Source organism: Ochotona princeps, chromosome 28 (assembly GCF_030435755.1).
Source record: "Ochotona princeps isolate mOchPri1 chromosome 28, mOchPri1.hap1, whole genome shotgun sequence".
Taxonomy (NCBI): Eukaryota; Metazoa; Chordata; class Mammalia; order Lagomorpha; family Ochotonidae; genus Ochotona; species Ochotona princeps.
The window spans coordinates 11,164,322-11,187,940 of record NC_080859.1 but is presented as its reverse complement, the minus strand read 5'-3'; the positions used below and the strand labels follow the sequence as shown (position 1 = coordinate 11,187,940).

The following is a 23,619-nucleotide window of genomic DNA, read 5'->3' as shown; positions in this document are numbered from 1 at the left end:
GGGAAGCTGGGTCACTGGGATTAGAACCAGCACCCATATGGGAACCTGAGGAGAGGTTCCCATAAGGAGGAGAGGTTCCTAAAGGAGAGGACTTTAACTGCTAGACGACCGTGCCGGGCCCCTGTAGTCCTTTCTTTAATGCATCACTATGACAGGCACAAAGGAGCTGACAGTACCTGGAGCCCCCCTTGTCTGGGATTTCCAGTTAGCAAAAGGCAGGAGCCTGTAGAAGGTGAGCTCCTCTCCCACTCACCTGAGGCTGTGCTGAAGAAAGGAGTCAAACCCCACCTCAGTAACAGGTCCCATGAAAGAACTGCCCATGAAGCCTGAGAACTCATCCCGACTCATTTGGATATGGGGGTAGCAGGTGGCAGTTGTGGGCAACAGATTCTACTGCTGTGCCAAGAACACCTGCAGAATGAGACCATGCTGTCTTCCCTAGGAACCTGTTCCAAGGTAGAACTTGGGAGGATTTATCTGCATGTGTTTCTAAGATCTAGAGGACGGAAAGTAGGTTGTGGCTTTCTCTAACTTACAGGAACCCCTCTGACTCCTGGTAATTCCGTTAGAATTGTCGCTCCAGGCAGATGGCTGCTCCCCTGTGCCTATCCCATGTCCTGCCCTTTGACAAATTAGATGAGCCTTTCAAATTAATCCTCTTTGATGCTAGCTCGGTTTGACACTGCTGCTGTTAGCCTTGGAAGAAGGAGAGCAATCAGCATGCCAGCCTCTGCTAATTCATTTTTCTCACTTCTAAAGATTGAGTCTGCAGTCTGACATCTGTCCAGATTCATTGCCCACAGTTCATTGCCATCAGCTCACCTGATGGAGGCTCCTCATTTCCTGACATACCCACAAGGCAAGTCTCTTTGACCGCTGAGGAATTTCCAAGTCAAACTATTCTGTGGTTCTCTGGTCACAGAGAATTTAAAAATCTGACAGCCACAACAGGCTTATGACACAGCAAAGTGTGAATGAACAAAGTTAACTTATTTTATACCTTCCAATAGAAGGCTGGCCTGGTAGAGGTGGGGAACCTGTTTTCTGTCTAAGGTCATATAAAATTATCAACTTAAAAATTAGACTTTTATAGGTAATAGATATATTGGATTTCTAGGTCTGCCTGTGGTTGCCTTGGCAAGGCTGGGCCAAATGATTTTACAGGCCTCACGCAGCCCACTAGCCTGATGTTACACTGTGCATGTGATAGGATATTTTGAAAAGTTCGATTAAATTCATGAATGACAAGGTTGACCCCTGATCATTATCTCTTAGTCAAAAACTTGGAGAAATTCTTGACTTAATAAAGTCACCTGATTGATATTCAGTCTGCATTTTCTCCAACTCCTCCCAGATCTGCTTTTCCACATGGCTCATCCTTTTGGACAATTTGTTTTCTATGTGCTTTGCTTTGTTGAGTTCCGCTTCCTGCTTGTGTGTGTTAATGAAATTCTCCACTTTGCTTGAAAGCTGCAGCAGTCTTTCTTCCATTTTCATTTCAGATTTTTCCTGCAACAGAGAGCACATGATGAAATCTGTAGAAAAGGGAACTCAGGTAGACGGCCTATTCATGGTTTCCCGGTAAGCATCAAAATTCCAGCCTTCATCCGTTGTATCTGAAACTGTGATCACATGTGTGAGAGAGAACCTCTGTGTTTGAGCAGACTTGTTTATAGGTGTTACAGAAGAGGGGCATGTCTTGCTATGATGCCTTGAGGGATGGGATGTTCATGTAGTGTTGGTGAAGCTATTTTATTTTATTTTATTTATTTTTTTTTTTTTTATTGTTAATTATTTTGCATTATGTGACAGTTTCATAGGCTCTGGGAATCCCCCCCTCCCTCCCCCTCCCCTCCCCCCGGTGGATTCCTCCACCTTGATGCAGTATTACAGTTCAAATTCAATCAAGATTCTTTCATTGCAAACATATACCAAGCATAGAGTCCAGCTACTTATTGTCCAGATTGGTTGAACAGTTTCTTGGGGAGACCTTTTCTGGTCTGAAGTTTGAGCTGGCAGAATATCATCACAGTCAATTAAGAGTCCCAATATAACATCAACAGCAATTTGCAATGTTATGGAATTGACATGGTTTTGAGTAACCAGTGTATTAAAAAGAAAAAAAAAAAAAAAAAAAAAAGGAAAACAAGTCCTAGCCACAACCTATGATTAGCTCATTGACATTTCAATTTAGTTCATATACAGGACCGGCTGCTCTATACCTTAAAATGGCCATAAGGCACCATTCAGCTGTTTCGTGTCCATTTCATCTTAGTATTTAGCCAGTTGTTGTGTTGAAGTAAAATTTTGCTGATCTTGGCAGATTTTAGGATAATCCAGACTGGCTTGTAACTCTAACAAGATATATGTCAACATTTTAGGTGCAGAACATTTTTTTTTTTTTTTTTTTTTTTGGGGGGGGTGTGCAGGAAAATCCTCAGCACCATGGTGAGGAGTAAAACTAATCTTTGTGACCCACCCAGCGAGGCATGAGCCAATCCATGCCAGCTGTGGTGAAGCTATTTTAGATCCTGCTTTCCCCGAGTTCCTGGGACATGGCCCTTAGGTGTGAGACATTCTTATTCCCTGGGATGCTCTATCTTCATGTGGGTTCACTTCAGCCAGAAGAGAGACCTTCACATCACCTGATGTTACAGGCACCTGGAACACCTTGCAAAATTCAGATTAATGGGTTTATGTTGGAATCCAGAAACCGACGTCACTTGAAATGTCTCGAGAAACCGCTTGGGATGCCAGCATCCCACTTTGAAGGGCTGGGGCTGGAATCCTGGCTCACTCCCCAACTTCAGCCTTCTAATATTGGCACACTCTGGGAGACAGCAGGTGGTGGCTCAAGCACCCATGTCCTTTTCACCAGAGTGGGAGATCTAGACTGAGTTCTTGCCTCCTGGTTCCAACCTGTCTCATCCCAGCTTCTGTAGGCATTTGGGGAGTGAATGAGCAAATGGGAGTGCTCTCTTCTCTTGCAACAACAACAACAGCAGCAGCAGCAGCAGCAAAAACAAAAAGGCGGGGTCGGAGAGGCGGAACTCTGTAGGTGTTTCTAATGTGCAGCTGGGAGGGCATCCCAGAGGTAGCCTCCCACTTCGTAGCTTTTCTGCCGAGGGAGCTGGGGAGCAGATTGCCTGACTTAGGCATTCTGTTTCTTTGCCTTGTGGTGGGAGGTCCTGCCAGCAGGGGTTCCCATGCTCATCTGGCCCTACCTTTACTAACAGACAGGTCTGTCTAATTAAGGCTTGAGGACTAGCAGACCCACTGGGACATTCCCCTGATCACATGTGCTCCAAATGTCCAGTCACTGTCAGATAAGTTACACCAATCTTCAGCTGGGGCTCCTGACTCTACAGCAGGCATTTGTGCACACAGGTGGAGCTGGAAGTGTTGTTTTCTGAGCTGCCAGAGGCCCCTCTTCCTAAGTTTTCCAAACACATTATTTCACTCATCTGCAGGGCTGACAGCCCCCCACCACGCTAATGGTCCACTGCTGTCCCACCTAAACCCTGCACTGGGTCCGATGTGGGAGTTGCAACGGGAGAATGGGGTTCCTGAACTAAATGCATTTCTCATACACTTTGGTAGTCTCACTCCAAAGCCTGTGGTTTCTTTTACATAATCCAATTGGAAAAGGGGTTTTGAAAGCCTCTGCTCTGCTAACAGCTGTCTGGGAAAGTTAGGCGACTTATCAAAGCACAAGTTTATAAGCTGCTATCATCCTAAACGTCAACCAGGAAGTCTTCCTATAGCCACTGACTCAACAATTGTTTCAGGGTATTTGATCCAGGAAGGACACCCTCAGAAAAGGAGATTTGCAAAGTTGGGGAGCAGCAAACAAGACAGAAAAAAATCTAAATTGCTCATGCAAGGACAATGACTCCACATTCAACCTGCTGTGATGTGGGGTGAACAGGCAATCCCCTACCTTAGATCTAAGTGAGCAGAAAGTCCTCGCAAGCCACAACATGCTAACCCCCCTCCATACCTGTCAGTCAAAATGTCCCCTTTCCCCAGGATGTACTGTTTCATTCAGGACCTAGAAGGTGGGAGGTGGAGAAGGAGTGCCATGAAAACGTAAAAATTAAGCTCCACCTGGAATTTATGGAGGGATCCTAAGATTTCCAGGTGACTTCATGCATGTAGAGGCACCATCCCCTACCTTGTGAAATGGGTCCGAAGTGGGACAGAGTGCTGTCTCTGTTTCCTTCCCCAGGCTGCAGGTACTTACTCAGGTGTTCTCTTTCTCTCCCTCCCCCACTTCTCCCTTTGGAAGATGCTCTGACTCACTCTTAACAGGTGTGTCTTCGCATGGGCCAGCCCTCACTCAAGTGTGAGTATGTGTTCACTTTCTCACTTTAAAAATAAATCTTGCCGTGACTTTGTGCAGCTTATACATGTGTCAGCTTAGAATGGACAGCTGTGTGTGAGACCAGGGCCTGGCAAAGGATGAGACTGTGCCCACATCCATGCTAACGCCCAGGCAGTCTAATGACATCCCAGGACCTCCTCCCTCACCAATTTCTGCTGTAGAACGTTCAGGCAGTCGGTGATATGACATAGGTGGTCTTTTCTATATTTGATGAACTGGTTTTCTGTCCACTTTTGATGGTTTGCAACTTCTTCATATAGATTATTTGAAAGGGAATTGAATCTGAAAAAGGAAGAGATTTTGTTAAGATTTTAATGAGTGAATTTAAACTCTAAATACAACTTTAGTGTTGGAAAAATCTGCAGTGCTGGAGGATGTTAAGGTCCAGTGTGCTTAGCTCAGTACTTGGGATGTGACGGGAGAGGAGCAAGGGAAGTGTGAGAAAAATTTCAAGCCAAATGCAGAAATGGAGTTGAAAGGTACATTCTTTTTCATGCATTTTTGGAGGGAAATGCAAATCTATATACAAGAGGTCTTCAAAAAGTTCATGGAAAGTGTGTGTTATGAAAAAGTTGTGTGTGGACTTCGAAGTTTGCACAACAATACTTGTCTTTTAATTCCAGTTTTCCATGAACTTTTTGAAGTATTGGCATGTGATCTATTTGTGGTAAGATGCAAATTTTAAAATTTCCTTTTGGAATAGGCAGTTGTGGGCCATAGCCTTCTTGAACCCATGAACCTCTAGTGTCGACTCTGGAGGAGGGTGAAGGGAAGTGGGATACACCCGTGGCTTATGTCTTTGAGTTGATAGCTTTGTGGAACACTGGAGAACATACCCGTGAACCAATTAAGCTTGTGTCCTAGTTAACACTGTGCACTTTGGCCAGATGAGGCAAATATTGCCAGCCAGTGTCACGCTCAGTCAATCCCATCGGTAGATTAAGCCCCTGTCTCTCCCAGTTGGACTTTCGGACTAGTTTCTTTGGAAGTAATGAGTATCTAGGTGAGCCCTCTTGAGCTCTGAGTTGTAGTGTGATAAAAAAAAAAAATGCTAGATGGGCAAGAACAAGCCATGTTGTTGGCTATTAAAAAATCTTCAGATGTGGTTAGAATATGTGGTACTCACAAGAAATAATTGCTCAGTCAACTTCAGACAAAGTTATAGGCAGACAAGTTAGTCTGTGGTATTTACTATTGCAAAGTGCTTATCCCGGAGTGGACATGGACTGCAACCACATCCCTCTCCTCTGCCTGGGAAAATATTGGGATGAATCACTGGGAAAATCATATGTGCTTCTATTTAGACCTATGCCTCTCAGCTGGGGATGTTACTCCTCCCAGGGGACATTGCATGGGTTCTGGAAATGTTTTTGTTTGTCCCTTGTGGCAGTGAGTGGAGAGAGATCAGCCGTGCCAATAAACATGTGGAATGCACAGGACCCAAGAGCTGTGCTGGGATTCCCATACTGCCTAAGGGAAATCCTCACTCATGAAACACAGGCACTGACAGAGGAACTTGGCTTTCCACAGTTCTTCAAGGTACAATGTAATAGCTAAACTTGGACCTCACATCATTTTTGACCCAGGGAGGGATACTTTTCACAAGGAAAGCACATCTTAATTCAGAAGAGTTCCTTAATGTAGAAGAAGCCAAGACTGACTTCTCTCTCTGCTCTGTGTCATGGTTTCCTCTCACCTGGTGGCTCTTGGGGCTCGGACATAGAAAACCATAAACCAGTAGGTGGGCAACCTCATTGCAGCCAATTATTTGTTCTGATTTGAATAATAGTCCTCAGAAAACTCATTTGCTCCTGCCCTTATCTTATTCTGATTTGTGTTCAAGTATCACCTTCAACACAAGGTGATCATAGAAAACTTTATGTAATATCCTAAAAACAGGAACCCCTTTCATCATATGATACCCCTTGTTCTTTTCTCTGATTTATTTATTTTGCAAGTTTCTTCCCATATGGTGTGTCTAACTTGTGTGCCATCTCCTCCACTAGAAACCGCTGCATAAATAGTTGTTGACAAAATACCTTTTGTGAGGACCACTGACAAACAACAAACTGTAAATTTATCAGGCAAGGTAGAAATGTAGTTTGCTTCAATTGTCATCTTCCATTCCCTGTGTCCTGTGGATGTCTTAATTAATACTAATGAGACAAGGGGACAGTCAATCAATTCCCAGACAACCAAGAGATAGCTTAAAATTGAGAATCTATAAATATGAGCATTTACTCTTTTGTCACTGCAAAAATATTAACATTCTATTAAGGTCAACAAGCCATTAAATGTGCCACATTATAGTAAAGGCATCCAGGCAAGTGAAATACTGAAATTAAAGCAAAGCACACACTCACTGCGTGTGATCCTTTCATTGCAAGGTTTGCCTGAAATGGGAGACTCACTTCCTTGCTAACAGTCAGAAGTTGGACCTATCTATTGGTAGTGTATTAAAATGTGAAAACCTTGTAAGAGACCCTTTTCATTGAAAGGCAGATAAAGTGAACGTTTATGGAAACCTTTTCTTTGCTTAAATTTGTTCCCTCACATAATGGACATGATTTTCTCTAATTCTGTTAATGATAGAGCTTCTAATTCAAATGTCAACATCTTGAATGAGATTGACATTTGAGTTTCCATCTATTATGCTGAATGTAGGTATATTTCTATCAGAAGTAGAGAAGTAAGTATATATCTGTATGTAGGTGGCCAGGTAGGTTGGTAGGAAGATGAAAGCCTTTTTTTTTTACTATTCATAAAAATATAAAAGTCATGCTTAAAATTCAGTCATAGTTTACTAGATCTATATTTAACCATGACCTTCTCATAGAAGCCTTTCTGTTTTTTGAACACTCAAATTTAGCTTTTGAATTTATTTTTTTTGTTATCTTTTATACTGATGGAATCGGGTTATTATAATCCTTACCCTGGACAGTTATGACAGAGGAAGTTAGAAAAGGAAATGGAAGCCTTAGTGGGATTCTGTAGACCCAGTGAACTCAGGGTGGAGAACTAGGATGAGGGTAAATGGTCGAGACAGTGTCATGGTCACGGTTAACATACTTAACACAGCTCCAGTCAATGCCAGTCTTACTGGGTATCCTGTGCTTCACACCCAACGTCTTGTATTAAATAAATGTTTGAATGAACTTTTTTTTTAGAAGATGGGAAAGAGTGAATTCTTGCATACTGTTAGAATGATCAGATTCTCAAGATTTTGAAGAGTAGCTGTGATCAAGTTGTTATCATATTTGGAAGAAGAGCATATATGTTAGATCATGTGCTATTATTTCACTGGAAAATGAGTGTCAGATTTTAAATTTCAAGCAAGAAATTAATCCCAAGAAATACTGCTGTCCTATTAAATTTTTACCCATTGGGACATCCCTCTTAAGCTAATTACTTCTTATTGTTTGATGATTTCCAATTAGTGGTACTGAGAAGTAATTCCAGCTCCACTCTCTTAGGAAGATTTGTTTCTTGGTCACTACAAATTGTTCTTGAACTTAAATCCCAATACATTCAAAGCCTGGGCACCCCAGCAAATACATCCTTTCCCTTCCCTGAACTTCTGTACCACAGTTTATTAAGAGGTACAACTGCCCAAGCTTTGGAGCCACTTTGCAGCTGTGTGACTTTGGGCACCTTGCTTAATCTTCATGATGATCAATGTCCTCCTATTTCAAATGCAAGAAGACTGGTAACCTTGGTCAATTTGAGCAATTCACGATTGATAGGTATTTATAAAATAACAATTACTATGTTTTTTTCTGCCTACTGACATATCTCCTTTAAAGGTGTCTTAACTTTTGACTTGTGTTTAGCTCTTCACTCAGTCATCTGCTCTTTCCCCAACTATATGAGGCTAGGATTCTGTCTTTGGATATTTCCAAATACAACCTACATTGTACAGGTTCTTGAAAAAACCCCACTCATTCATTGGCTTCTGTTTGTGTTTGAAGACATTATGTGCTTAAAAAAAAAAGATTGAGAAGACATAGCTCTGACTTGAATAGCTTTTAAACTCTCTGCTGTGGCAGCATTTCAAAGATGGCTGATTTGAGTCTATGCATTGGCTTCTTTGACTCAACATTTTTCTTCTCTTATAAACCACTAACTATTAAACAACATCAGCATCTCTAGGAATGACTGGCAGGTGCAGCCTGCCAAGTCCTTGTTGGAAGATGGCTATATTACAGATCTGAGACTCTGTCTATGTGAGCACAAAGTTGATAACGTAGGACATGAATTTGCTGAACACCTAAATCTCTTCTGGAAGGAAGAGGATGAGTAGTGGAGTGAAACATAAATCTTTTTTGTCAGGTGAATGATCAACACTGGAGCCTCAGGAACTCAGAAGAAAACCCTCAGGTGATGATGTGGTTTCTAGGCTTGAAAAAAAAAAAAGATTCATATAAAAAAAGTTGAACACTAAACTTGAATTTGTTAGTGTTTCTGACTGGGAACTTGCTTAATTAAACTCAACTTTAATGTTATTAAAATGTTTTTAACAAGCCATTTGTTCAGAGACAATAAGGAAATCCACTCTAATTTAAAATTGACGTGTATCACAAAATTGCAATATTAGCATTCATTTGTACACTTTTGGAAACTACTTGATATATAAGGGCAATCTCACAAAAAGCTTAAATTCTACATACCCACATGTGGCTATGTAGAATTTTTACATATTAAAAGAGAAATGCTTATTTTCAGTTTTTTTTGGAGCAAAACACATTTGTAAAACGCATCTCAGTCAAGATGCTAGCATTCCTAATATGAAAAGATCCTACATTTGATAGGAACATAGTAAAAATCTCAACACTAACATGGACACACGATAAGAACAGGCCATTCATAAAAAAGGAAAGTAAAGTGGAGAAAGGAATGCCCACTGATGGTCTGAATTGAGATGTAGGGACGAGGCGTGGTAAGGTGGCATGCTTTGTGGCCTTGGAGCTTCTCTTTACCTACCTGGACCTTGAGGAATAGTGGCCAGTTAAGCAGACAGACAGATTTGAGAGTAAGGGACCAGTGAACTGACTGCATGTAGAGCCTTGTGTATTTTACCTTGAACTAGGGGGAAACTGTTTAGTTTAAGAAGGGATAGAGACAAGTTTAAAAAGGGATAATGTGGAAGAGATTTAAAAAAAAAGGTTTTAAAATCAAAATTGCTTTTAAAGATAGTTGAATTTTTTTCAGAACCAGAATTTTAGTAGTGTTTTACAGTAAGATGCTTTAGTGTACAATGGCAGTGAGTTAACATTGCAATGGCTACATCACTTCAGCTGAGAGATATTGTTCAAAGAATGATACAGTTAATACTGATGTTTTCTTTTTTGTTAGATATACTATCCATGTTGCTTTGGCACAGAATATTGTCAATATCCATTTGCTGCTGTATTTCTTGGCCACACTGAAATTCCTGGGATAGGTTTTTACACATGCCAGTGCTGTTGTGAGGCAAAACTCTTTGAAATAAATTTAACAGAATTCACAATCTTTCATTCACTTACTTGAATCCCATAAGGTCCATTTCATGTTGAAAATCTCCCTGGACCATCTTTAAATGTGACATCTGCTCCGAACTGGAGGAGTCTATCTTTCCTAAGAGCTGCATTACCTAATGAAAACAAAAGAGTGAAGAAAACCACCAGCACTTACATTAATTGTATCTTACTCCTAAAGGAGTCAGCCAGTGCACTCCAGCCTACAGCGTATCTGCCTTTGGAGATGGTTGTTTTTAAGGAGTCTGACTCACACCGTGACGACGCAATTTTCAGGAAAAGAATCATAGGGATTGTTTCATTTTGCTCTCTACAATGTTTTTCAGACATTGTGCTTCCTAGAGCAAAGACATGATGGCCATTGGTTTTCATTTGATGATTTCTTTGGCACCTCCCCAGCTTTAATGTAAGTCACTATATCTTATCATTGCTGTATCCTCAGCACACATTTGGCTACTCATAAGTGCTCAAAAACTACTTTGCACTGATCTGTTATGTTTACATGTACCGTTAGGTTCTGTGGATAACACATCCATGTCTGGCCAAAGATTTGTCCTTAAGGATATCCAGGAGCTCTCTGACAAGAGCACAAATAAACCACAGTGAAATGATTTAGGACCTAAAAACAATAAGTGTAAATGAGTTCCTGTTTTGGGGGGAAGGTCAGCATGCCTCTCACATGGCCAAGAGCATTTAGAAAATTAAGTAGATTAAAACAGAGTTGCAGAATTGTAGAGTGTATTTATGTCTGCACTAATCACTGTCCTAGAATAAACCTACATGGTTGGCTTTGGTCAAATGGAATTCAGCTGCTAAAATGGTTGGTCATTGGGAAGAGCACTCTCAGAAAGGAAAGAGATTAATAACAGAGAAGTTTGAAGTGGTAAATGTAGTGGACAACTAGTAATACCTGAATGGTATTTACTGGTAATAGTCTTACATCAAGCTAGTGGAAAACATGTAAAAAATGAAATAATAGACTAACATATATCCAATAAAGAAAGCAGGAAGAGCTGTATTAATTGTGGATGCTGTGTTATTGAAAACAAAAATGTGTTAGAGTATAGGACAAAGGTGGTTACCTTTATACATTAAGAATAAAGATGCACAACGAAAAACAGCTCTGAAACCTTAGTCACTTTATATATGAGACTGAAAAACAATAGCTTTTTAGGAAAAATGAATGGCATGTTAGTTAATTTAAATGCCTTTCTTGATGCATTCCTAGTCATGTAAGTAACACAGAAAAATAAGGATATAGGAAAATACTAAAGATACAAAACCATATATACATGTGTATATCTATCTATATATATATACAATAGATCAAGCCATATATCTTGCAAATGGCAAGTATTTTTTGTTATCGAATGCTCACGAGCATTGGCTACAACATAGGTGATTGTGGAGGAAATCTCAAATTATTTCCCAAAGCAGAAAAAATACAGACAGTAACTCTATGCTAAACTACAAATGATTCAGAAAAGTATAAAGAGACAAATTCCAGTCACTAGACCTAAAGCAACTGTTTTAATTCTAGCGTCTGATTCTAGTGATTCTTGTGAACAGGCACTCAGCTCTTGAGCCAGGAGCGCTGATTGGCCAGGGGTTCTGACTGCTATGCTCTAAATGTCCAAGTGTGCCGACTGCGTTTTACGTGGGCTGCTTCCAGGAGTAGCGGTCACTTTGGCTCAAAGATCTTAATGGAACATTTTTAGAATGGTTCTGCAGTTGAAGGCCTTCCTTCCTGGTCTTCATCTAACGCAGGCACATCTTATTCCTGGGTGTCTGTTTCTTAAACGATCTGGATTCATACAAGCGTCAAAGAGCAAATCAACATGGCAATGACAATGAACTTAGGAAATGATCTTCAAAACGTTACCTATCCAAAAGGCACAACCAAATTGATAATCAGATAAATAGGTAGCATTATCTGTGTTCATGGTTAAATGAGAAAGACTAAAATTCCATTAGCTAATTGCTTCACAAAATTTAGAACAGTAAATCTTACCAAAGGAAAACAGGATTAAAAAATTAGGCTGAGGTAAGCAGAGAATGGCCACAACGATGTCTATATCCCTATTTCTGTAAGCTATTAGTAGGTTATGTTCCATGGCAAGAGAGGCTTGTAGCTATGAATTTAATTAAGGTTATCTATTTCTTAATAGCATGTTACTCTGGATTCCTCAAATGGGTTCAGTGGAATCACATGAGGTCTGAAAAAGCAGAGATTTTATACAGGTGGAGTTGGGGGTGTGGCAGAAGATGAAGTCAGAATGACTTGGAGCACAAGATGGACTGGCTGTGGCTAAACAGGCCACTTGGAAAACTTGAGAAAGCAGGGAGGAGGTGGAGCAAAGAGCATCCTTCAGCAGCCAGCCAGCAAGGACTGCAGTCTCTTCAAAGACTCAGCTAAACCCAGGATAGAATCATCTCCCAGGCCTTCCCAAGGGAACACCCCCCACCTGCAGCTCCACCCACAGGGAGAGCTCCATTTTTGCCTTGTAAGACTCTTAAGCAGAGGATCTAGTCTAGCCCACCCAGACTTTCAGCTCACAGAAATGATCAGATAACACATTTATGTTATCTCACTATGTTTTTGGCAACTTGTTATGGAAAATGAATTCACAAACACAACCTTAATAAAAAAGACAGAAAAAAAAATACTAGAGTGATAAACAAAAATGAAGACTGTTCTTTAAAAAGCTCATAGACATAGTTTGTCCTAGAGTATGCATAAAGAAAAAGAATATAAATACTGGGTCCAGCAGTGTGGCCTAGTGGCTAAAGTCCTCGCCTTGAAAGCCCCGGGATCCCATATGGGCGCTGGTTCTAATCCTGGCAGCTCCACTTTCCATCCAGCTCCCTGCCTGTGGCCTGGGAAAGCAGTCGAGGACGGCCCAATGCATTGGGACCCTGCACCCGTGTGGGAGACCTGGAGGAGGTTCCTGGCTCCTGGCTCCAGATCGGCGCAGCACCGGCCGTTGCACTCACTTGGGGAGTGAATCTTCAGATGGAAGATCTTCCTCTCTGTCTCTCCTCCTCTCTATATATCTGACTTTGTAATAAAAATAAATAAATCTTAAAAAAAGGAAAAAGAATATAAATACTAAAATTAGGGGTGAAAAAGACAGTAGTTATAAAAATCTGTTAACCAAATAAAGTAGTAAAAACACCTTGAGAGCTGAAATTATAGGTAATGTGTCAATAATTATGGAAGATTTAATTAAGCTCTTTCAATCTGAGAGTTAGACCAAAAATTAGAGACAAAGAAGATTAACCAGGAGGCCAATTCTTTTGTGTGTGTATGTGAACTAAGTTTTGTGTCTTAAAAATAAAGAATACACATTCTTTTAGAGCACATAAAAAAATTAACTTCCAGTTAACCAAAAACCCTCAAAATATTCCAGAAACTAAAGGGGATATACACATGGACATTTACTAACAATAAGATAAAACTGAAAATTAACACCAGCATAACAAAACAAAATCTTTAATGGGAAAAAAAACCAATTGTACTTAACTATTTAATATAAAGAAAAATATGGGGGCCCGGCGGCATGGCCTAGCGGCTAAAGCCGTCGCCTTGAAAGCCCCGGGATCCCATATGGGCGCCTGTTCTAACCCCGGCAGCTCCACTTCCCATCCAGCTCCCTGCTTGTGGCCTGGGAAAGCAGTTGAGGACGGCCCAAACCTTTGGGACCCTGCACCCGTGTGGGAGACCCGGAAGAGGTTCCTGGTTCCCGGCTTCGGATCGGCGCGCACCGGCCATTGCGGCTCACTTGGGGAGTGAATCATCGGATGGAAGATCTTCCTCTCTGTCTCTCCTTCTCTCTGTATATCCGGCTTTCCAATAATAATAAATCTTTGAAAAAAAAAAAGAAAAATATGGTACACAACCATAGATTTGCTATGATTTGCAATGGGAACACTGTATATCAAGCCCTGGGTGATATAGGGATAAAAGAGAAAACTGATTCTTAAAGAAAACTCAGTCACAAAAATATACACACATGATTTAAGTTAGAAAATGGACAGCCAAACACTATAGCGAAGGAAAGTAATCAATGAAAGCTAAAGTTGGTGAGTTTAATAGGAAGCAGCACGACAGAGAAGACAGAAGAACATTATTAAGCTTCAACTAACAGTGGAAAGGAAAGAAAGTCACAAACACACAACATAATAAAACAAGCAAGCTGAGATATGCAAAAGCAGAGTGAATTAAAAGGATCCTGAAAGTGCTTTGTAAGAACTATATTCAAGTGAATTTCAAAATCTGGGATGAAAATAGATATTTTTCCAAGTAAAATAATTGACTAAAACTGACCCCTAAAGAGGTAAAAATGTTTAACAGATTAATTTATAGGAAAAAAACGGAGCAAAACTATCAAAGGAATTGGTTTTAGAAGCTAACCATTTAAATAATTATAATGCTTCAATGAACAAGGATGTTACATTCACCTACAGAGAACATGTGCATGTCAAACTCAAAAGATTAGTGACAAACTGGGAAAACATGTTCACAGCTCATGTCAGAAATGAAGAAGATACGAAGAGCTCCTAGAAATTGACAAGAAAACACAGCCCAATAGAAACGTGATCACATCACTGACAAAGGAAGCTCTTCGTTGTGTGAAGACACCCTCATTCATAAGAATCAGAGTGAATGAAGACATACAACTGCTTTTTCTTCTGCCTGTAGGAATGACAAATTCAAAAGTTGTACAACATTCCATCCATGAGGCAACTGACAAATAGAGCATTTGACATATTGGCAGTGGGTGTGCACCACGCTAGAGGTCTTATAGAAAGCAATTCGGCAACAATAACAAGCACTTGTTTCTGTTTTATTTTCCAAATAACAAACACTTGTTCCTTTGACCCAGCAGTTCCACTTCTGGGTGTTCAGCCTACAGATGTACCCACTCCTGTATTCACAGAGTTTCAGAAGTACAGGGTTGCAGATTGCAGTATCCTTTAAGAGAGATAAACACTAAAACCCCGATGTCCATCTATGAAAGACTGGCTAAATGTACTATTACACAGAGAAAAATAGCATGCAGGTAAAAAAATACTGATTGTAATAAACATTAGTTAGAAAGGTCCTTCAGGATATTAAGTTTGAAGCAAAAGGTCCATAAAAACATCATGTGGTATTTGATCCAACAAATGCAGAAATGAGAATAGGCCTTTGCTTGCATCTGCACTGGAGACATTGAAAAGATCCACAACATCAATAATAAGAATGTTTGCCTAAGGGGGGCATGAAAAAGTATGAATGTTGAAAGAGGCATGAATAAAATTTTTCAGAGTATAGTTTTAATTTTTGAGCCAATATAGACTCATTACATTGAAATATTTTAGAGGTAGGAGATCTATAGTATGTTTTCAACAATGTCAATATGGACTTAGATGCAAAATCAAGCACTGACTTATTATAAATAGGCAAGAGTGTTTCAGTATTGGGGAATGTGTTCATAGTCTATCAGAAATTCAAAGATGAATACAAATAAAGGAATCAAACCCCAGAGAGCTGGTACAAGTTACTGTGGGCATTTGATATCTAAAAAAGCATGCCTTCCTTGAGATGATTAGAAATACATCAAACCCAAAGTAGTCTCAAGTAACAAAGACATTCCCCAATATAATCAGGAGTCAGCCAAACTGTATTCATTGGCTGCATTTATTTGTTCTAGACATTTTGGTCCATGGTCTTAAGAAAATGGATGATATCAGAAAATCAGAGATAACATTGTTAGAAATAGCTTCTTATACGATTGATACCTTGAAAACAAAGAAATTAGCTTAAAAGAAACTACTAGAACTTAGGTGAGTAGGAGGGTGGATAAGGGGAACCAGATGGGGTTGCAATAAACTCTATATTTCCTGTCACATGTGCTTTAGATGATCCTATAAGAACAAATCAAGTGTTAAACTTCTGTGCCTCCCACTTTGATGACTTCAGAGATGTGCCTGTTTTACAGAAGTTCTGTAACCATGAAGGGTACTGTAAACTTTGCACTTGACTCTGCAGCAGTTAAACTGGTGACAGAGAAAACACATTTCAGGAGGAAGGAGCACAGATGATATCTTGGTGTGAGGGAGTAGCTGCAGCTAGCTCAGTATTAATGGGCTTGGGTATTAAGGAGGGACCAGTGCAGACAGTGTCTTCGAAATGTAGACCAAAGGACTAATATGCTGTTTTGTAAGGGATGTTACCAATTGCAGGGTTTTAAGCAGGGATGTGACATAATCAACCCCTATCTGTGTTGGACCTTTGGTAATATTAGCTTCCATATTGTTGGTCCATAGTCTTTGAGGGCAAAAAGAAGGGAATAATAGCAATGGTGGAATTGAACAGTATGTGTTTATCAACACAGGATGGCTGTGTTGGACCGTAGGAGGTCCTCAATGAACACTCGTTGATTGGGTTGATTACCCATGGTGACTATGAACGAGTTGACACAGTTATTAAGCTTTTGAAAGAAAGTTCTTTCAAAGAATTGCCACCTGCCTGGGCATTTTGATAAGCTATAACGAGCATCGTTGTGGCAGTAACTCATGATGTGAGAAATGCCATCTCTTTTCTCCTACCTTTATATCCAAGTTCTTGGAAAGAGCTTCTAGAGCAGACACCAGGTCTTGGATTGCCTTCTCAGTTTGCTGATAGTCATGCCTGATGTAATGAATGTCGCTGGAAAGCTTCATAATGCTTGAGTCACATCTAGTGGCAAGATGGAAACTGGGGTGAGATCAACAGGCTGATGGTATTTTTAACACCAGAGTAGAACCTGTGTAGCACTTGGTGTCAAAGATCTCAACATTCTGGGGATGTAGCATGAACAGAAACCACATTCCTTTTTCTCTTCTCTTCTTGATGTGGGAGAACCTAGGTTAAACATATTGACCCGAGAAGAGCACCAACTTGGGATCGTGTATAGGGAAACACTAGGGGAGTTTAACACTTTCAGCTTTGCATTAACTCAGTTCTAGAAGTTACAATGGTTTTGGGTGTTATACTTTGCTACCTCTAGGCAAAATTCAGTTTTTTACACTTGTATGCCATGTTCTGATTCCACTTCCCTCCGAGTTTTGTCTCATTCCATGCCCCCAAGATGGTTACTTCTCCTTTGTTTCGAAAAGATGTCCTAGCCATTGAGATAGTCTCAGTCCATCTTATAGAAAGCAGTTTCTCACCTTCTTAGCCCAAGTCAACACTACTGGAGTGTTAGTCAGGTGTTGCTTTAGGATGAAAGGAATGCACATCAAGGTAACAATGAAGGTTTGACCCTTAAGGAGCTGTCGGCAGCTCTTGGTATTTTTGGGTAGGACTTCTGGGCAACTGGATAACAGGAGAGTCGCCATCTTCCTTCCAATGAAGTCAAGGAAGGAAAAATCCAGAAGCCCACCATTCTGGGTTTTATGTAATCACATGTGGCCCTGCTTGGCCCTGAGCAAGTTTTACTGTAGCAGTGAGGAGTTCCAGCCCACTCTCATGTATGCATGAAATACGGGACACAGAGTACGGAGCCATCAGCTTCCATCTGTCTGAGTCATAAGAGATGGCTTGGACCTTGTCATGTTATAAAATAGCTGCTTTCATTGACATCACATAGTATTTGTGAGCAACCACATTTTCACGTTGGCATGCTGAGTGCATTAAGTGATATTTGCTTTATGGTTGTCAACATCTTTTAGGATCCAGAAATGAATTTTTTTCATGTAATATATTTTGAGCCGGAGGAGAATTAAAGAAGGGACACAAGGGGATGGGATGAAAAGAGCAATTGAGGGTTCATCTGCTTAAGAACGAGAGAGGATGGGATGCACCAAGGTCATTGTCAAAGCCATTTTCTATGTTCATATTATGGGAACTTTGACTAGGACGGTGCCTTTGTTGTTGGTTCAGTAGCATGTCCTTGTCTGAGTCCATATGGAGATTCTCAAAAACTTTAGAGGAGTGGCTGCTGCTATGACCACTTCAGCCACTTGTCTCCACCCCTCTTCCTTGTTCCTGACCCAGCAGCTGATTTGTGCAGCGGAAGTTACCACAATCAGGGAACTAGGCTTTGGGGCATTGTGCTCTGCTGCTGCTGCTACTTAGGTTTGTGATCTGGGGCAAGTTGGGTTACATCTGCATTTCAGTTTTTGTCTGCTGAAGAACGGAGTGAATGCTGCCAGTGTCACTATAGATACTGCCCATCTGTCCACTATACCACTGTAGGGGGTTCTCTGACACATGGATGACCATATGAGGAGTGTTGTCTCCTGCTGTACTGTGTACTCAGCCTTCAAACCCATGAAGGCTCCGGTGAACATGCTACTTGATGATGTCATTAAAGATGGAAGGGGTGAAGGGTGCTAAGTCCCAGCCACAGTAACATTAGGGAGCACTGAAGAGGAGGAGGAGCAGCTACTGTTCACTCTTTCATCACCGCCCATTCATTCTCATATGCCAAGCCCCTTTCTCCATCCGATCCTAACCCAAGGAAGGCTGGTCAGTTTTGCAAAGCCACACTGCATAGTGTAAAAGGAAGTTTCTCTTCCTCCCCTTCCCTTGGAATGACTTTATTGATTATGCTAAAATAGTGCATGCTCCTTATTTTAAAATTCCCCTGATACATAAATAACATTGCTAATATTTGGTTATTGTTTGTGATTGCATACTTCCAATACACTTAATTTTACCTTAAGGAAAGACCAAACTGTGTTGAACAATGGCAAAATTGCAGAATTTCAGACACATGAGTATTTCTTCACTACAAAACACAATTGCTTCTAGAAAATAGAATAGAAAGTTGCCACAGATCCAAAATGTTGTATTTTATGTAACTACCACCCCTCAACTTTGAATCTGATCTACTGACCATATGCCAAAACACAAGGAAAATAGTATGTTTATACATTTGTTCCTTCAACAGTTTTTGTTGGCATTTTGCTATTTTGAAAATGTCAAATTTTATGACATACGCATTGTGTTTTTTTTAAGACTTGTTTATTTTTATTTGAAAGAATTACAGAGAGAGTAGGAGAGACAGAAAGTTCCTCCATCTGCTGGTTTCATTCCCCAGATGGCTGCAATGGCCCGAGCTGGGCCAATCTGAAGGCAGGAGCTTCTTCCAAGTCTCCCACATGGGAGTACTTGGCCATCTTCTGGTGCTTTCCCAGGCCGTAGATAAGGAGTTGGATCAGAAGTAAAGCTGCTGGGACACAAACTGGGACTCATATGGAATGCTGGTATTGTCAGTGGAGGCTTAGTGAGCTGTACCACAGCATTGGACCTCTGTATTGTTATATAACAACAATTCCTATAGCTATAAATCTCTATTACATATTTAGATTCTTTAATTGTTAATGGTTCTTTTAAACCATGATTTTTTTTGTGAGATCCTTATTTTGATTTATTCTTTAGTTGGCCAAATTTTGTCATCCAGCCAGGAGAAATTAAGAGCGCTAAAATTCAGGAATACCTGTTTATTCTCTTAAACTCAAAGGGTAACTTGCTTAGGATTATATTGTTTTCTTTCATTTAGAAAGGATAGGTGTCCATCATCTGTCCTTTTCAGGCACTGGCTGAGGTGCAAAAGCCTCATGTGACTACATTATTTTTTTGATGTTATTTGTTTGGTCTACTTGTATGCTCAATGATTGTGTATCCTTGATATTCAGTAACTTCAACTAAGCTACCTTGGTTTAATTTTTCTTATGTCATTTTTCTGTGGTCATAGTTTTATCTTTTCATCTATAGAGTCACATTTCTGTTCTGTGAAACTTTTCTTATATACATGAATTTTTTTCCCAAAGGTTTTTCCTTTTCTTCAGGGACTCCTATTATATCTATGTTGAAAGAATTTTTATTGTCTGTCAATTATATAATTTATACATAAACATTTTTATACTAAAAAGCATTTTGCTCCTGCTTTTCACATTTAAACTTTGTTTTATATTGTATTTATTTGTGGGCTTCTACAGTGCATTTAATCTCTGTAGTAATTTGATTTCTACTTTATCCACTTCCAGTTTCTCTGTCTTCTTTTGTTACTTGGTTATCTAACTTGGTTGGAAATCATTCTGTGCAGTCCATTTTCTGACAGTGACCCACAATGAAACTGGAGGCTTTATAAAAAGGTTTACTTGGCTCATGATTCCAGAAGTCTGAGAGTGCTGGCATCTGCTTGGCTTCTGTTGGAAGCCATGTGCTTTTCCACACATTGCAGGAAAGCACGTGTATGCACAGAGATGGAAGACAAAGGGGGGGGTTTGCTTTACGCCTCCTCCCTTTTACAACAGTGACCCACTAGCACTAGACTAATCCCTTCTTAAAGATCAGTTCCTCCTGATCAAATATAGCTAGGAAAGACACCATCAACTCTCATGTTGGAGACCCAGTCCACATTTCAGTATTCATCCATACTCATACTCTTAAGTTTTCCTAAACATGCTTATTATTTTAAAAATGAAAAGCAAAATGCTATGTTCCTGGCACTACCTCTCCCTCAAGGCAAATGCCTGAAGCTGCCTGAGAATTCTTTGGTACAAAATCTGAGCCTTCTCAGCCAATCCTAGGTCTTTAAGATTGGTAGTAAATCCTTCACTTTCTCCCCCTCCACCATTGTAATCAATGTTTGGGGAATGGCTTGAGGACATCCTGAAAGCCTGATCCACAGTGTGGCAATATTGAGAAATGATGAGACCTTTAAGAGATGGGAACCAATTGGCTATCAAGAATGTCAAGAGATTAATGTAGCTCTCATGTGACTCAACGCCAGCCCACACGCCGAGCCTCTGCCTGTCCCCTGCTACACGTGGCCATTTCCCTTTCCACTTGTTTTGAGGTGCATCTGGGGTCCTCACCAGAGGCTGGGCAGATTGTGCTGCCCTCTTGGACTTTCAGCCTCCAAAACTGTTAGCCAAGTTAACCTTTTTACTTTCTAAAGCATCCAACATCAGATATTCTCTTATGGCATCAAGAAAATGGATTAAGACAGTGATTGTGGCAACTTCCATGTTGCATTAAAACTAGACTTCTTGCTTTTAGTATTTTCCCCCACTGGCATTGAAATGTCTGAAGTAAGAAGAGTGGAGTACAATATTGGTTTTTATTCTCTTCTTCTAAAAGTATCTCTGTTTTTAGGAAGCCATCATGGTCTCTCTCTAAAGACATGATTTGTGCTTTTCATCACATGTTAGCACAGTGTGTCATTTTTTAACACACAGGTTTGCCTTGGAGTCCCAAAGAGCCAAGTATGGTGAGTAGGTTGAGGTTGCTTCTGGCTGCGGCTACAAATAAATCCCATCCACATCTACGGGGTGCCTTTTGCACAATCCCCTTTTCTGTTTTTGCACTTCAGACCTATCTATAAAAGAGAGTGGGTCAAAGGCAGGTTGAGCAACCTTGAGAGCCTCATTGGAGGTACTTGCTTTTAAATTGGAATAGGAGATTATGATGAAAAAACCCAAAGTATATTGCAGTTATTAAATATTGAGCCTGCCTGATGAAGCAGTAAAATATTTGCTAGGGATTATATTAAAAGAATCAACATAATTTTGCTTGTGCCAAAATGACTATTGGTATTAAGGTCACTACGCGTGGGAGACCAGTGATCAATCTGCCTTAGCGTGTCCATTAGTCATTTGTCTGGCAGCAGCACAGAGAAGAACCCAGAAAGAGGAAGGGTGAATTTTAAGTCTCATGGATTACTGCCAGTTTCTGTCTCAGATTTCCAAATAGATTTCAGAAATTTTCCATAAAAGGGGACATTTCAAGGAAAAACAAGACCTTGTCCTAAAGTCACTGCATAAGATTGAAGAGGAAGGGAAGACAGAGATGAGAGCAGAGAAAGAATTGCGCTCATCTTTCATCGATCTTTCCAGTGGCTTTAGAATGAATCCATTTGTTCTTTGTCTTGTGTAGAAAACCAGACTGACAAAAGTAAAATAATATGTTTAAAAGTGGTTTACAAGAAAGAATACACGACAAAAACATCTTCAGTACGCCACCAAGATGGATTTGATCGTATTGTATTTAAAACAGGAATTTGGTGTTTATCTTTGCAAGGAGCTAGATCTGCTGGCATTTATTTTTTATGTATTGCTTAATAACTTTAAACATTTGATGTGTATGAAATGTAGGAGTAAGTATTAAATAAGACATTTCATTTGTTTACATATAAAATTATATATATAGTTCCCCCCGGATTGTCAATTATTTTAGCCATAAGAGTTTTCTAACTGTGAGTATTATTTCCTAGATGGTATGTTTCTTTTTTATTATCTATTTGTTTGAAAGGCAGAGTGATGCAGAGAGGGAAACAGGAGGGAAAGGGAGAGAGAGAAATCTTCCATCTACTGGTCACCTCCCAAACGCCCACCACAGCTGGGGCTGGGCGAGGCTGGAACCAGGAGCCTGGGACTCCATTCAGGTCCCCCACAGGGATGTCAGGGGCTCATCTCTCTCCTGGAGCCTCTCTGGTGAATTGCAGGAAGCTTCATAGGAAGGCTGAGTTAGGGCTTCCTCCTGCCTACTCTGATGTGAAATACGGCATCCCAAGTAGATGCTCATGCAGCTAGCCACATGCCTGCTTCAGTATCTTATTTTTTTTAGGGGCATACAGCCACATTCCAGAACTATTAAATCTTTCCCAGAGCCACTGAATCATTAATGTTATGGACCCACTAGACCCCTGTAAGCTCACTTTCCTACAGGCATAGACAGCTCTACCACTTTGACCTTCATACTTAAAGATCCCATAGACTGCTCATACACACCATGGTACAATCATACACTTTGTTGGTCTCCATTTCACTAGCCACTCCTTTACCCAGACTGTTCATTTCTGGGTTCTGTCTCAAAGAGATACTTAACCAGTTCCTAATCCAGAAGCGTTGCTGGTTACCCTCGCCTCTCCCTCGCACTTCATCTTCCATGCTTGTTTGTGTACTTATCTTGTTTTTTTTTGTTGTTGTTTTTTTTTTTTTTTTTTAAAGATTTATTTTATTTTTATTACAAAGTCAGATATACTGAGAGGAGGAGAGATAGAGAGGAAGTGAAGCTGCCGGGACTAGAACCAGCGGCCATATGGGATCAAGGCAAGGACCTTAGCCACTAGGCCACGCTGCCGAGCCCTGTGTACTTATCTTGTAAGCACTGTGCCTTCCAGGCTGTGTGGTCTGTCGTACTGGGGAGGTCCATGAGCAGTGCTTAGCTTGGGCCCTTGTCCTCTTTGGAATTGCTGCACTCACCATTCTCTGACCATCATGCTGCCTTTCTGTCCCCGACTAATTCAGCTATTACCAATGTCACTAGACAGGACAGCTCTCCTCTTACTCCAAGTCATCCCATGACCATTCACAAGGCTGGACCCTTTACGTAAGCCCACAGAGTCCCTCTCATCTGCCAACTTGGGACCTCTTGCTACCTTCATCTCTTCTTAAATGCATACTCTGAGACACCATTACTCGAATACTAGTCTCACAGGTGCAACCTTGAAACTGATTGCAATCCTTTCCTAAATTCTCCACATTACTCTTGCCACGTGAAGAAGTCTGGAACAAACGCTCAGAGCTTTATTTCTTAGGAAAGCCTCAGTGTGGTCCCATCTGATTGGACCTTCTCATATCTCCCTGGACTCTCAGGGTAACCATCAGCTTCCTACTTCTGGGTGCAGCTTGAATTAGTTGGGGAGACTGTGAACAGCCTTGGAAAGGGGATCAGGTGCCTGA

At 40.6% G+C, this 23,619-nt stretch overlaps 1 protein-coding gene across 4 annotated transcripts in view; it reads right to left on the bottom strand.

Moving 5' to 3' along the window:
* Window positions 1–23,619, bottom strand: part of FAM81B (family with sequence similarity 81 member B) — a 44,748-nt gene that overhangs the window by 1,453 nt on the left and 19,676 nt on the right. For all 4 annotated transcript variants that reach the window (XM_058656370.1, XM_012927303.3, XM_058656371.1 and 1 more), the window contains 4 exons: window positions 16,492–16,621; window positions 9,907–10,013; window positions 4,531–4,666; window positions 1,314–1,509 (listed from right to left, as the gene is read on the bottom strand). In XM_058656370.1, the coding sequence (XP_058512353.1) occupies window positions 1,314–1,509; window positions 4,531–4,666; window positions 9,907–10,013; window positions 16,492–16,621 (569 nt within the window). The remainder of the gene's footprint in view (window positions 1–1,313; window positions 1,510–4,530; window positions 4,667–9,906; window positions 10,014–16,491; window positions 16,622–23,619) is intronic.